At 31.7% G+C, this 16,502-nt stretch overlaps 2 protein-coding genes across 2 annotated transcripts; both read right to left on the bottom strand.

Moving 5' to 3' along the window:
• Nucleotides 1-4,385: 4,385 nt before the first annotated feature.
• On the bottom strand, nt 4,386-7,453 carry LOC134255658 (uncharacterized). The gene is made up of 2 exons (XM_062738181.1): nt 7,364-7,453; nt 4,386-6,276 (listed from the first exon to the last, which is right to left on the bottom strand). Exon 2 carries the CDS (start codon nt 6,264-6,266, stop codon nt 4,401-4,403), a length of 1,866 nt encoding a protein of 621 aa, XP_062594165.1. The 5' UTR covers nt 6,267-6,276; nt 7,364-7,453; the 3' UTR covers nt 4,386-4,400.
• Nucleotides 7,454-13,548: 6,095 nt separating this feature from the next.
• Nucleotides 13,549-15,745, bottom strand: LOC134255662 (spidroin-2-like). Its single transcript, XM_062738185.1, has 3 exons — nt 15,592-15,745; nt 14,386-14,949; nt 13,549-13,659 (listed from the first exon to the last, which is right to left on the bottom strand). Exons 2-3 carry the CDS (start codon nt 14,941-14,943, stop codon nt 13,645-13,647), a joined length of 573 nt encoding a protein of 190 aa, XP_062594169.1. The 5' UTR covers nt 14,944-14,949; nt 15,592-15,745; the 3' UTR covers nt 13,549-13,644.
• Nucleotides 15,746-16,502: the final 757 nt, after the last annotated feature.

Genomic DNA, 16,502 nt, shown 5'->3' with positions numbered 1-16,502 from the left:
TTTGTGTGCGATTTTTTTCTCTATGTTCAAAACATCAAATGTTCTGTATGACATAAAAAAGTGTGCAATAAATTCAATTTTAAATAATGCTTGTTTGTCTTAAATTATATCTTCACTCTCAGTTTCAAAGATAGAATTATTGGTCATCATACAATAGTTAGAAAGAAATGAGCGATGATAATCATTTACATATAGCTCACATGAAGTGTAGTTTTGTCAATCAAACCTTTTCAACAATTTTAAAATTAAGCTCGTGAAGTACATCTACATTTTAAATAACATTAGTAACATTATAAACACCACTGATGAATACTGCTCATTGCTTAGTTTTAAGTAAAGTATGAAAAAAACAACAACACACTACTGAGTAGGAATAGGATAACACTTATGCTTAGAAATATAAGAAATATATTTGCAAGATTTGCAATTAACCTGTAAAAATGTAAGTTTAACATACACATCTCGAAGTAAAGTGTGCATTATGACTTCTTTAAAAGATATTAGCTTCCTTTTTCACTCCACTCGACATACTTTTCCCTATATTTCACCGATACGAAAAAAATTAATATCATGACCTTTTGTCCATGATTGCTTGCATTTTTACATTTATAAGGTATCTGGTATTTTTACGATCAAACCTTGTTCTATTCTGACCTAAGACCCAATATTAAAATTCTGAACTTCTGAAATTGTTTTTCATGTTTGACGTTAATAAAGACACTCGCACTTTTAATTGTTTGCCTGTGCAAATACTTTTATTTGTTTAATAAAGGAAAATCAGTATTTTAAAGCCAAAAAAATCAACAAAACAAAACAAAACAAAAGAACAAGGACAACTTCAAAGATTGACAATTATGGAAAGATTTCTTCATGAAAGGTAAATTTCACCTTGTAACTATTTATTAACATTTAGAAGCAAGGGAACATGCATTTGTGCTCTCATGTTAAACAAGAGGCCCAGGGGCCACATCGCTTACCTGAGCAAATCGGCTAGGAAAAAGCACAAATCAGATCAGAACTGAAAAGTTTACTGAAAGGAGGGAGGGAGTGGGGCTTAAATTTTAATACTACTTGAGAATGCCTTCATATTAACACAGCATATGACTTTAATGTTTTTGATAAAGAGATTTTTTAAAAACATTTTCTTCCTATATATGACTTCATAATAATTTTAATTTGATTACCCATTATTTCCCTCCTTACCCCAAAGGGCCATGATTTGAATAAATTTAAATCTTCAATACATGAGGATGCTTACATGTCAATATGACTAAACATAGCTTTTCTGTTCTTTGGATTTTTCCCTTTATTTTTCTATGTAAAACTTTGATCCACCATTGTGGCCCCACCCTACCCTTGGGGGTTATGATTTGAACATATTTAAATTTACACTACCCGAAAATGCTTCCATATAGATACTAGTATCACTAATCATGGTATTGTTATTCTTGAGAAGAAGATTTCTTTAAATATATTTAAATGTAAAACTTGGATCCCCCATTGTGGCCCCAACCTATCCGTGGGGGTATTTTCCACATAAATATCACTAATCATGGCTTTGAAGTACTTGAGAAGACGATTTTAAGATTTCCCTATCTATTCCTATGTAAAACTTTGATCAGCCATTTTGGCCCCAACCTACCCCCGGGGGTCATGATTTGAAAAAACTTGAATCTACACTAGCTGAGGATGATTTCACCTGAGTTTCATCTTTCCTGGCTCAGTGGTTCTTGAGAAGAAAATTTTTAGATATTTTTCTTATATATTCCTATGTAAAACTTTGATCGGCCATTGTGGCCCCACCTTACCCCCGGGGGTCATGATTTGAACAAATTTGAATTGACACTACCTGAGGATGATTTCATATGAGTTTCATCTTTCTTGGCCCAGTGGTTCTTGAGAAGAAGATTTTTTAAAAATGCCATTAATTTTTCACTAATTCATAATTATCTCCCCTTAGAAAAGGGCGTGGCCCTTCATTTGAACAAACTTGAATCCCCTTTACCTAAGAATACTTTTGCCAAGTTTGGTTGAAATTGGCCCAGTGGTTCTTGAGAAGAAGATGAAAATGTGAAAAGTTTACGACGACGACACCGACGACAGACAACGGACAAATTTTGATCAGAAAAGCTCACTTGAGCCTTCTGCTCAGGTGAGCTAAAAAGGAGGGGGGGGGGAGGGGTCACACCAAAATAAAAAAATCTATGAAATTAACTTGACTTTTAGGGTTCAAAATCACAACTTGAATACAAATATGAATGTCGCACACGATGTTATTTTCCTAGTTTAAGTTATTTCTTTTCAGGGTCGACAAATAATTGCGCGAATATTATTTTAAAAAATTGTATCAAAAACATCATCTTATTGCTTTTAGTTTAAAAGATGGAATTTTAGGTCATAACAAAATTAGAAAATAGAGACGAGTTTACTTGATAGTTTTTAAAGTCTATTTGTTATATATGTCTCTTTGAAAATGTCAAATATCCCGTCAAACCTTTTCTTTTATGCAGAAGAAATGCTCGATGGAATTATTTGCCAGGTGTATACATACTGCATCTAGGAAAGTAGGATTTATTTTATTTTTTGCCTAAATAGAAATTTTTTTTATTCTTATTATTTTTTTCCTAAAATGAAAATTATTTTGTTTTTACAGACTTCATTTACTTGCATTATAAACACCCTAGATTAATCAACATTGCTACATTTTCAAACATCTTAACTTGTACTAAGAAATGATACAGTGAAATCTATTTGTCAATAACAAGAGAGGAGGAGGGCACTTTTGGTTAAAATTCGACGGAAATCTGGGAGCATATAAAAATTGAAAAAATATTGATCGCATAATTCCCAGGTGTACATCGCAGTACTTGTATCAATGTTTTCGGTCGTAATTTGCAATTTAAAAATGTCCAACTGGGTCTTAAATTTTTCAGGGAAGATTTTTAGTGGTCAGATACGAGTTCCTAATAATAGTGATAGTCCTTTTTCTAGTTTACAAGATGGGTACTCCAAGTTCTATTACTTAGTGTACTCTAGAAAGTGAAAGGACATTGAGCATGAAAATATTGAAGGTTCCTTGCTCGAGGTCTGAAACTTTAATAGAAGGATACTGGTGGTCTGGTACCAATTCTTTTGGAAAATGGTGATGAAACCCTTTCTATGTATTTACTAGGCAAGGTTTCAGATGTTTTATAAGGGGGTTAAATGTGGTAGTTTTTCAATGGATTTTATTAAAAAGAATATGACAATGAATGTAAATGTATGTCATTTAATATAGTCTTTTAAAGGACAGTGCATGAAGATGACATTTAAACATCCGTCTTTAATTAAGATTAAAAAAATATCTTTTTTGTCATGATTGTGGAATAGATATATGATCTAGATCCAAAATTATTATAAGGTCAACTACATTGAGTGACAATAACAGGGATGAATAATTATAATATATCCTACTGGCAAAAGCGTGTTTTGTGTTAAATAGAAGCCTGGCTTTTACACTGTCACTGGATAAGCCAATTGGCATTTTGCTTCAAATAGTTCTTTTTCATACCATATTTTGCGGAACGATAAACATAGATGAATCATGGAATTGTTGACTTTTAATTTCATAATAATAAAAACTGTTTATGTTTTTCTATTAGAATATGCCCATCATTTTCTGTTAACGTGAAACACATGTTTAAATATCCTTGATCAATATTTCCTGTTTACACTTATTATGAGGCACTCCTTTATTTTAGAATTTGTGTATCTCGAAATAGCAATTGAAGCGGCAAATTTTACTTCCCGTTCACAATTTCTAGAAATATTTGTATTTTTAATATATTTTAGCTTAATATTAATTCAATAGAGAGAAAGCCTGTTCCCCCTTTGACTTTATTCAATTGATGTGTACTTAAATTGAATAGAAATATAAAAGTTAATCTGAGTTTATTGTATATTTATGTCCATTTTTTTTTTTTGAAATCTTACTTTTTAGATATAGAAATAGAGAAATAATATCTCCCTTCATGAAGTTTTCGCCAAGCGTGCTGTCCAACATTAGTTAAGACATTAATTATAATTCTTCCTAAAAATATTTTTTTCAAAGCAACTTACATGTATTTATGCATTTGATATCTTTGCTTCATAGTACAACCAGGACCAAGCTTTTTTGAAAAATTGTGAAGACATGCAATTTTCATCCTGGATTTATTTATGCTACAATTGTATGTCTAACATATTTTGTGAGATGGTTATCCAATATATCAGCGTATTTTTCTACCAGCAGCTAGATTAAACGGAAATTGTAATACAGCAAAAGTACATTTACACTACCATGAAACTATAATTTGTACAATTACAATTAAGATATAATGTTGAACGATTTATTACAATAATAATGACATCTTTTTACAAATTTACGATAAATACATGAGAATTTTGAATCCCCCTTTTCCATTAAGGTATTCTACCCAGGCCATCCCATCCCCGTCTACACACAGAGAACGCGGATTGTTTATCTTGTCCTCCCGAACGAGGTACATCATAAACTTCCCATTCCTATCCAACAAGTCAATACAGTGGTTGTTATGATCCGCCACCAGAATATGGCATCGCTTGTCGGTACAGATTGCCGTTGGATAGAATTGGGCTCTCTTTTGCTTATCCCCTGATCCATTGTATATAGCCTTGTACGCCATATTGCCATGTAGAATGGCCACGTTTCTATCAGGCAGGTTGAGAATACAGATTGCGTGGTCTGCATTCTCGGTTATTCTGTGAGGTTTGCTAAGGAGAGGCGCACCTTGTCTCTGGGGAATCACATCTTGGATTATATTTTTCTCTTTTCCAAATCTCATTACTTTTCCAACATCGTCTTTTGTCAGACACACCAGCAAATCGCCATTCCTGTCTGTGCATATTCCAACTGGTGACCAATCTGAAGTTTCCAAGAATTTCTTCACCTTTCCGTTTGGTGCACATCTCTTGATACACCTTTCTTTAAATAATGTGACGTAAATATCTTTACTTTTCGCTTCTGCAAAATCTTCCATATGGAATCCAAATTTAATTTTCTTCATTTTCTGTCCGTTGCTATCAATTAAAACGATCTTGCTTTGCTTATAGCCAACCCAGATACAATCTGGTTTTGATTTACAGGGACTCAAGTTCAAATCCCATTGTAGTCCAATCTCAAACGATTTGATGACAAATGGAAGATGCATTAATGTTCTCGACATTTGTCTTTGTAATCTACGAAAGAACCTTGGAGACACAAGAGGGCTGTGTTGATCAGGTAGCTGTTTGCTTTCGCGGATGGATCCACAAAAAGAACTAAGTAATCCAAAGTCCTTTTCTGCACTATCATAAATTGGCGGTTCGACTTTCATACATACACAATTTCGTGTCATATCCTCGGGCGAAGGAAGCTCATTCATAAATTGCAGCAAACGAAACTTGTCTTGGCCTTTGATATGGCGCTTAGCCTCGTCTATGAAACTTTGGACTGTCTTCATTTGAGATTTAACTTTCTCCTGTTCGCTCTCCAGTTTTCCCATGTCTATTTGCTTCATGACAGAAAGCTCGTTCTCCACCAAACAGAAAGCTCGATCAATTTCATTCTTAAGCATTTCTTTTTCAGACTGTATTGTCGATTCTATGCATTGTACCTTCTCTTCATATCTTGAGACATTTTCGCCCGATGACCGCAATTGGGTTTCCAATTTTTTCATTGTACTTCCCTCCAAAGTACTTAAAAAAGTCATCAAATAACCCTTTTTCTCTTCAAACACATCAGACAAGATCGTACAAAAGTGGTCCCTGTGTTCCTCAGATGCCATGCAAGAGCCACATACAACCACATGACAACATTCACAATAATGTTCTAGTAACTCGCCCTTATGCTTTTTGCATGTGTACATATTTGTTGGCTCTTCGTGATTCATGAGTAAGTTTGTATAGAAGCGAGGGGGAACGGCTCCAAGAGAATGTGGAGTCGGCGCAGTGAGCTCAAAGGAATGAGGCGTTGGTGGCAGTTCGATAGATGGTGGTGCTGGTGACCTGTGAGGTGTTGGTGCCGGTGATCTGTGAGTGCGTGGTGTTTCTTCTGGAAGTTCAAGAGAATTTGAGGTGGTCGCTTTGGTATCTCTGAAATGTTTTTTCTTTGCTTTGGAATTTTGAACACTTGGTGGTTGTGCTGGGGTATGACTAGGACCTGCTATGATTTTTCTTCTTGGAGACGTTACATCATAGGAAGCTCTACCTCTTCTTCCAGCGGCTGCCATTTTGTTCTAACTGAAAGGAAATAGGTCTATTGTCATTTTATGAAGAAAAACGTCTAATATGTATCTGCATCATATGATGACATATTTTTGCTGCATGCAGTATAACTTGTCAACCTGCACGATAATAATGTTTGCATTTAAGATACTCGTACTTATGCCGACTGGCTCCTTATCAAAGTGAGTAGATTTACGTGTGACATAATTATGTTAATTGTATTTAATCAATATAGCATTTTCATGTTTGAATAGTTTCATTAGACTAAAAAAGACTAAAGCATTAAATAAATTAAAGGAAATCGTAGATCTCATTTTATGCTCTCTGGAATTTATTGCGTATGATATTTTATCAATACATGTTGAACCAAAACAAATTTATACAATGTTATTAATATAAACACGGAATTATTTTCTGGTTTCACTGTATCTGGATGTAATTAGTTTATCCATACACATTCTACTTGTATTTTTATTATCCTTGATGAGGATTTGATATGAAGTCTAAGTGTTATGAGTGCATGTATTAAACCTTGGTACTAAGTTTATCAATTAAATTTTACGCATGCTTAATGTCTGTAAATGCTCAAATAGACTTTACATTCTCTTTTCTGTCATTAAGAACATGTAAACCCATTTAGAGATGTAATATCTAACAGAAGATCAATATTTTAACATTTGTAATTTGAATAAAAACCTTCAAAATTTTCGTGAATGATCTTTAAGGAAATAGATATCTAGAAACATACTTCATGTACTTTGTGATAAGAATAATTTTACACTGTGTAAGCATGAAGCTTTCTAGTGCGATCTTACATTAATTGTATTTCTAGCAAATTACTTTTTAGTTAGTCGTAATTATGTTGGCTTGCTCCTTATCAATGTGAGTTGATTTACATGCAACATAATCATGTTATCTATATTAAATCAATATGCAAGGGGACAGAAATACTTGTTAGTGCGATCTTACATTAATTGTATTTCTAGCAAATTACTTTTAATTATGGTCAAATAAACGAACAAATACTAATAATCAGATTGAATAAATTGACTTTAAAACTTAAATGTGTTGATTTTAAATGAGATATTAAATACATACATACTTGTAAAATGTGTTCATGGCCCCCTGGCTTCACTCTATCTGAACTGACACTGAACACTTTCCTGTTGAAAAAATAATTTATTTAGCATCGACAACACATATATTACTTCCGCCCAAAATGATAAGTGGATCAAATACATGTAATTCCTTAAATGGCTGGAATTTTACAATTGTATGACTTTCACAAAATAATTTACTTCAATTGTGAATGAACTTTCTCAAATGCGATAGTGCACAAAGTAATTAAACATTTACAGATAGGAAAAGCATCAAAAATATTTATTATTATTTTATACAAGTTTATATATTTATTATTCATGACATAAAGTTTAATATGCTTTGAAAACAAATGTGATTTTTAAAAATTGTAATTGTAATAGTTTTATTAACTGTTTTTAAATTAATTTTTCAAATTAACACTCTTTTGGGGGAAATTTTATCTCCATATTTCATTAAATAATATTAAGTTGCTATGGTAATTAACACATTATTATTCTTTGTTTTTGTATGGTATAATTGTACTGAAAGAGATGCAAAATTACTTGAAGATGTTCAAGTTGCAGCTGCACGAATAATAACCGGTTTAAGAATCAATTCATCAAGATCAAAGCTTTATGAAGAGCTTGGCTGGGATACTCTTGAAATAAGAAGAAAAATACATAAACTAGTGTTATTTTATAAAATAGTGTATGGATTAGCACCCCAGTATTTGCAAGATCTATTACAACAATGCATTCTTCCAGATAATTCTTATCCCTTAAGGAATCAGGACAATCTTACATTTCATATTCCACAAGCCAAAACAACTTCATTTATGAAAAGTTTCCTCCCTTCAACTATAAGACTTTGGAATGATTTACCATTTAATATCCGAAACCTTTCTTCACTTACATCATTCAAGACTGCCATAAAGAATATATACTGCATAAAACCTAAGAAATATTACAATTATGGAAGTCGTAAAATGAATATATTGCATTGTCAGTTGCGAAATAATGCTAGTAATTTAAATGCTGACTTATTTAATCATTTTTTAAAGGAAGATAAAAGTTGTGACATGTGCGGGTCTAGTTCAGAAACATCATACCACTTTTTTATGAATTGTCCAAATTACTGTATGCAAAGACAGAACCTAATACAAAACTTTAATACTTTGCAATTACCAATGCCTTTATGTTTACAACTTATTCTAAATGGAGACAATATATATAATCTTACATACAACCAAAATATTGCAATATTTAAACTTGTTCAAGAATTTATTGCAACTACAAAGCGATTTGCATGATATTCTATCTGCTTTTGTTTTTTCAATTGTCAAATCACAGAACCAAAACCTATTTATGTTTTCTTATTCATTTTTTTTAAAATTTATACAATTATTAATATAATTGTCAGTCATATATGTTAAAATATAAATTTAAATTATATTATCAGCTCATGTATTTCTCTTTTTTTGTTCTCCTTAATTTGCCTTGTCATATACATTTCTACTGAATATATGCATGTATATATTTATATTTTTCAATGTTATATTAATAATGTTTACTTGTACATGTATGATTTTGACCTTGTATTGTGGAAAGGACTTATATAGACAGTGCCTGCTGTCCAATCCAATTATGTTTATTCATAATAAAATATTGTTTAAAGTAAATTAACATTTACAGATAGGAAAAGCATCAAAAATATTTATTATTATTTTATACAAGTTTATATATTTATTATTCATGACATAAAGTTTAATATGCTTTGAAAACAAATGTGATTTTTAAAAATTGTAATTGTAATAGTTTTATTAACTGTTTTTAAATTAATTTCTCAAATTAACACTCTTTTCGGGGAAATTTTATCTCCATATTTCATTAAATAATATTAAGTTGCTATGGTAATTAACACATTATTATTCTTTGGTTTTGGAAGAGCTAAAAATGATTTATGAAATAGTTTACATTACATTTAAAGGTGCATGGACACAAATTTGAAGTTAATATTTTCTGTAAAATATCACGACTTATATATTTTAATAGCATTTCACACAAAAATGTATCAAAAATTTTATTTCATCTTAAAGTTATTGAAACTTCAAATTTTTAGACGGGTTTGATTGACACATCCTTGCACTATCACAAATTATGATTTTATTCTTAATACTTAGGAAAAGTGAATTTAACAGCGCTAAATATTTATCACATGTATCGTTTCGGGGTTTTATATACCAACAGAAGTAAAATTAATACTGATGCAGCAAGATTAAGTAAGGTCAAAGGATTATGCACAGATGTGTCCTCAGCGGGGAGTTTTGCATCAAAGCGTACATCAAGTCATTAATGATGTTTCCAGCATTTGTGTTAGCCTGATAGTAACAACCTTTATTTATAGAATATGACGCAGACAGGGATACCTTATAAAAACCTTTCGCGTATTTCAAACAAATAATTAATCGAAGAAGACGGTAGAAAGTATATTACATTGTATTTTAATTATTTTTTGACAATTTCAGAAAACTTTGAAACTTTGTATTGCCTAAAGGTGATTGCGCAAACGTACTATATTCTAAAGCGTAAATTTGATTAAGCGGTGAAGCAGCATTTCCTGTTGAACACTGTAGCAAAAGCCGGGCATTGCTTTACGTGCAATGATCCCGGCGAAAAACGAGATCCATTTCAGGGTAAGATTTGGCACGTTAACGACCCTCATTGCTCAATGGCCCCAAATGTCGTGTAAAGGTCCAAAATTGAAGCCCTTCAACGGTATATGGTGGTGTTTCTATATGAGTAAAAATTTGCGACGTAAAACAGCATACAAAACACACATCTGTTTTTCATATTTAATAATTTCACACAAAAAGACATATATGATAACCTAAAAACAAAACTTTATAATAGAGTAAAGCCTTCAACATTTCTATCGTTTTTGCACTAATGCACCATAATCACATCGAGTGGATATCATATATGCAGTTTGTGTCTTCTTGTTGCAATATGCAAGAGCATGCGTTACGTACGAAATATTCTCTAAACAAGGCAAACTATTGACAAAAAAATCGATGAAAAAAGATATCAACAGCCTTAATTAAAATTGATATATTATTTAAGAAGATTATTTTCGTAATTTTCATTGGCTGAAAGAACGTCACGTGATATTCCTCCTTTTGTGATGTCGACGCAAAAGCGCGTCCGCGGAAAATGATATCGCACGACACACTGTTCGGTTGCACCAAAGTTACGTAAACGTGACGTCATAAAATATGAAGCGTGTTTTAGCCATTGTGACGTAATGACAGCCAAGTCCGTTCAGTTAAGACTATCAATGCATTCACTTTGAGTGATTTATAATATAACTATTATGGACTTCAGTGAACGGTCAATATGTGGATATAAGGACTCGTGGCAATATTGATATTGACCTCAGACACAGAAAATGATAGGGACCTCGCAGGTTCGGTCGCTATCACTTTCTGTGTCTTCGGTCAATATCAATTGCCATGAAACCTGATAACCACATATCGACCTACACTGAAGTCCATAATTGTATAATATTGCAGGTTCTATGGTCCATACAATGATTATCATATTATAGTCATCAAACATAGTCTATCTAGATCATTAAGTCGAATGCTGACCGACGTTTTCATACTTATTTTTCGGACATTATTTACACTTTAAATTTCAATTTGCTCGATCACACTGTGAGTGTGACCGGTCGACAGGAGATGCCTTCTCCTTCATGGCACCCAGTTCCACCTACTCTTCTTCTGTTTTGTATTGTTTCAGTGTACTTTTGATCTTGATTACTGTTCAATATAACCATATCTCATCTTAATGAATGTTTGGATTTATTTTTATTAGATCTATATATAGATTTAGTCATTCGAAATTCTACTCAATCCAGGTTTAGGTTGCATTAATTGTTTGTTTCTTTCTTAAATAAATATACATGTATATCATTTGCCACATAAAACAGGCAATTTTAATAAAGAGCTCGATTATTGCAATTTTGTATTTCAATTTCATTATTGTACCCCGATTTCGCAAATCAAGGGGACATTAAATCTCATTCTTCTGTCTGTCTCTCCGTCGAAAACTTTACCCTTGGTCATAACTTCCCAATGAGAGAGATGGAGCTTTCATATTTCACATGTACATTACTTGTGACAAGACCTTTCCAAATGTACAACGAATTTTGACCCAGTGACCTTGAAGTTTGAGCTGCGTTTCAAAATTTCATATTTGACGTGCATTACCTGTAACGAGATGTGTCCGAGCATGAAGTGATTTTCAACCGCTTGACCTTCATGTTTGACGTGATTTTCAGAAACATAATTAACTTTCAGTTGGTGATTAATTTTGAATAACATATATTAGAGCTTTCAAATTTGAAACAATATACCATAAATAATGACATCCCATCCAATAAGACACCGACAGAGGGGAACCACAATTCTTTGAAGTGGCTTAATTTCATTTAACAGTGCTATTATAAGATATAATGGCTCGTAGCTTTGTGTTAGTTTTTAAGACCACTTTTTTCAGTACACAAACCATTTAGTTTATTTGATTTACGATATTATTTGTACATTTTTTACCAAGAATAATTGAAAACAATCAGAAATAGGGAGAACTAAATATGCACTTGTACCCCCTAAACAACCCTACTTCGTTGAGCTAAAGTAAGAATTATAGGCCTGTTTGTAAAACAATTAGAAATTTAAATATGGTTGGTGATTTCTTTACAATATATGCATAAAAATAATGATCTATTTTTCATACAAGGAAATGTTGATTTCCTTTTAATAGATATAAGGAAAGTGTCATATTGTCAAACAATTTGCAAATAACAATTACACAACACAAAAACACAACACAAAAAATCATGGTGCATATTATTATTATTCGATAAACTTAAAAACTTTTCCCCCCTAAATTCGTAAGGGTTTGAATAAATTTAGGTAGCTTGGACAAGTTATTAACTTGCATTTTATTTCACTTTTTAACGACAAACACGTCATATTTATGAACCAAAAATCAGACAAAGTTTATGTGAGTCTAACATTTAAACAAATGTGAAGCTCGTGTACTTTAGGTTTTTAAATCTATAAAATATACTTTAGGTTTTTCAATCTATGAAATATATTGAAAACACAAGGTTTTTTTTTTTAAAAAAAAAAGGTCTTTATAGAAAAAATATGTTTAAATACGATACTTGATAAAGATATGAATGGATTAAAATTATTAAACGAAAAAAAATGTACATGTATTCATGAAACTTTATCAATTATCAATTAAGATTTACTGTTGATATTTGTTTACATCTTACTTCTAAATGAGATTCAATGAAACTTTCACGAAATGTTGATAACATAAAATGGCATTGTGTACCACGCATTTCATTTTTTTGATCGGCTAATACTTGAGGATTTCAGTTACAAAACATGAACAGTATGTTCCTTTATAACATTATGGATACCCATTTCTTATCCATTTTTTAACACAGAAAACAATTTAATGAGATTTTAACAGAATATCTAACATGGTGTCATTTTGCAATTTCTTTTTTTTTGCTCTGGTCGGACATACATTTGGGGTTTTTCAATATAAGCCCTGGATCTTGTCATTATTTCTATTATTTTGGAAGTATCCAACTTAGAACAACTCCTTTTATACCATCGAAAAACTTTCACAGAATATTTAAAACAAAGTGCAAACGTCAACCTCTTATTTTATGAATTGATAAGACAGATATTTGATGTTTCCCAAAGGAAAAAAGGGACTTAGATAGCAAAGAGCAAGATAACTCAATATGTAAGCCAAAAAAAACCCACAACAACTTCTGTTGCTTTTTTTTTTTAAATTGTGATAAATGAAAATCAAAAACAGGTCTTTATTAATGCATTAATATTTATGTGTGATTTTGTACAAATTCGATGCAACGTGTGAACTCTATTAAAAATGAGCTATTTTAAGTGATGTCATGCATAATTTTTATGTCAGAACAAGTAATTTATCACACTCAAATTATATTTAAATAATTGTTTCCTTTTGTTTGCTAACTGTCATAATTATATGCTTGGATAGCTTTTGCAGCTGTATTTGAATTGGTCGATGCCATCAATAAATTGTTCGCTCAAATGAAAATATGTATTAAAACAAAGGAAAATTAATTTCAAAAATTGGAATAACTCTATTAAGAATTTTTTGAGTATTTTATTGATATACACATGTACACCAGACACATATATCTCACTCCACACCCAAGATCTACCTAGAGAACAGCAGTCCTTTAGTAGCCACCCTTCTGCAAAAGAACAAAAATAAAATTCATGTACTAGTATGTTGTATATGAAAATTTTCACTAGAATTTTGCTATTTTTAAAAATTGTTTCCTTCTTTTTTCATTGAGTTATGACACGTTTCTTTTTAAAGGGACATGAACACAGTTTCAGCTTAAATTTTGAAATCTATTTTTCCGTTTTTTTATATTTGCAAATATTTAACTAAAATATTTCTTATGATCATCAAAAATTTGAATTTTAGTTGTCTAGACACAAGACAGATTTAGAGCCCCAAACCTTTGTTATGTAAACAGGGCACGTGCCATGTTTTTGTTTACTTAGGTTAATTATACATATATATGTTGGATCAAAGCATTTTTTTTAAAAGAAGGTAATTCTAAATACGATTAGAGGGTTTTTATTTACTTGCTGAATTTCTTTTTGATATAAATATAATATTTTCTGTATGTAAACAAAAGCAAGGCACCATCCTTGTTTACATAATGAAGAATTTTAAGTTCGGTATCTCCTTTGTAAATCAATATATAATGTTGAAATTTTTTGCTGATCATAAGAATGGCCATAGTTATGAATTGTAAACTAAAGTTGCTAACTTTGTCAATGTCCCTTTAAAGGTTAAGATTACAACTCACAGGATGCATGAAAATATACGTTTAGTAAATATTTGTATTCAAACAGAATTGATAACTTTATAAAAGCTAAATGAAATCAGTTTAAAGAAATCTTACTCTTTTAAGTCCAGGGGCAATAAGTCCACCAGAAAGGTTTGGTCCGGGTCCGTATGGCCCAGGTCCTGGGATCAATGGTCCAGCTGGCCCACCGACTAAAGGTCCACCTGCACCAACTGGACCCAAAGATCCAACACGACCAGCTTGTCCAAGAGTGCGGACAGCTGAGGGGTGAATACCTTGACCTAAGACGTGGTTGGGGAGAACGTTGGCGCTTACGCTACCGTCGTGGTGGTGAGTGGCGGTGGCGGTGTTGCGACCATCATTCACGTGGATGGATTTACCATGGTGAGTGAGGGATTTTGAGATGTGACCACCGGATCCAGACAAGGTTCTTCTGCCATTATTCAAAGCGTTCCATAGGGGACTGTGCTGCAGACCGGGTCCTCTAGCAAAAGGGTTCAAGTGCACAGATCCATGGTTGACTGATCCATGTTGAAGTACGGGACCATGACCAACTGGTCCGTGAACGGGACCATGGTGGACGGGTTTGTGGACACCGTAACTTCCGGCTGCGACGCAAGCAACCAAGAGGGTGGCTATACAGAAACGGATCATCCTGACCTACAATGTTCAATTTCGTTTGTTGTGAATATAGTTAATTTTTCCAAAGAGTACCATCAGTCAACATAAGCATTTTATATTGCGTCACATAAAATTAATTTTGTGTTAAATTTTAAAAGAATTCTTTCGAACAATGGAATTAAAATTTACTAGAATAAATATGCATTTTGTGGTTTTTAAGCAGAAAGTATCATTGTACAAAAACCTAGTCATAAATCATATGGCTGGTTAAAACTAGCATATTTGAATCGGATCTGTTATTGAAAAATGCACAAACCAAAAAAAAAAAAAAATGAAATTAGATAGTCTTGAACTGTGTAATATGGATTTAATGTTTTTTAAAAAATCACATTTTACTAAAAGATTTAGTCAATTAATTTCAAGATTTTTTTTCGATACAAAATTTGTCAATTATTCTTCTTGTTCCAAAATGAAAGGCCTAATTAAAAATATTCAATTTACAAACTTAATATATAATTTTGTTTTGTTCTTATAGATTTAAAGGTTTTAAATGGTTATAGTTTAGGGAATTGAATTATTCTCTTTTCTTTGCCAACTTTAAGAATATAAATCATTTAATGTAGAAAATTTATTCACTTTTTATTTGTTAGTGTTTGATAATCAATTTTCTCCATTTCTTACCTTCTGAATATTAGACAAGTATAAAGGGACCGTTTCCTGAGATTGTCTGGTACCGTATCATCCATAATTCGATCCTTTTTATACCCAATATCATCTTGTTACGTCATGAGTTCAAATCTACTTGATTGGCTGTTACAAAAGTAAACTGATTCAGCAAAGTAAACCATTTCCTCCTGAGGCCTCCCTATTTTGCGGTCTAAACGTCTATATTTGACAATCAGTTTATTTAAGTGAAATATTTCATGCGTCATGTATTAATGATTACAACTTTCTTCTTTGTTCTATATCATTGCCCTTTGTCATATCAAATTTAAAAATTTTTTTTTTCTTTCTCTCGATTGATCGATTGACAAAGATTGAAAATTTGCAAGCTAGCTGCATAAATTTTATTTTTTAACCTTCAATTAATTGTATAATAATTTTTAATGTAAATTAAAAACGTATTCATAAAGATATGAATCTTGTACTTTATAACTGCATTTACTTTTGATGCTTTTGTTAATTTGTTTTTTGTTGTTTTAAATTATCCAAACGCTAGGAATAATCTTTTTAATCGCCTATTTTTACTTGACGAATAGGTCAAATTTGTTATTATGTGGTGATGTAAATTTTGTAAATTTCTGTCAGCTGTGTTTGTTGAAAGAAATTTTTGAAAGTGAATCCATGATCAAAAAACTATACTATGGCTGTTAGCCTTTTTATGTTTAAACTACATGTAAATCTGTCTTTTTCAAATCTGCAGTATATAAATTTTTGGTAATGTATTTTCTCAGTCTATATTTTGAAACTATTAAGCATTTCATAAAAAGACCTCTTCCTTACAAGTAATTTATTTTTTAAAGCTTTATGCATTAATTGTCAATAGCTTAAATGCGTAATTTAGTTAAATACTAACATAAAATTAAATACCA

This window comes from Saccostrea cucullata, unplaced genomic scaffold, assembly GCF_032062105.1.
Source record: "Saccostrea cucullata isolate Sc308-1 unplaced genomic scaffold, CSIRO_AGI_Scuc_v1 ctg5290, whole genome shotgun sequence".
In the NCBI taxonomy this organism is placed as follows: Eukaryota; Metazoa; Mollusca; class Bivalvia; order Ostreida; family Ostreidae; genus Saccostrea; species Saccostrea cuccullata.
The sequence above is the reverse complement of the archived record's forward strand: the minus strand, read 5'-3'. Positions and strand labels throughout refer to the sequence as shown.

Coding starts and splice junctions, on each gene's coding strand:
- LOC134255658 (XM_062738181.1), bottom strand. CDS start 6,266: ATGGCAGCCGCTGGAAGAAGAGGTAGAGCTTCCTATGATGTAACGTCT.
- LOC134255662 (XM_062738185.1), bottom strand. CDS start 14,943: ATGATCCGTTTCTGTATAGCCACCCTCTTGGTTGCTTGCGTCGCAGCC.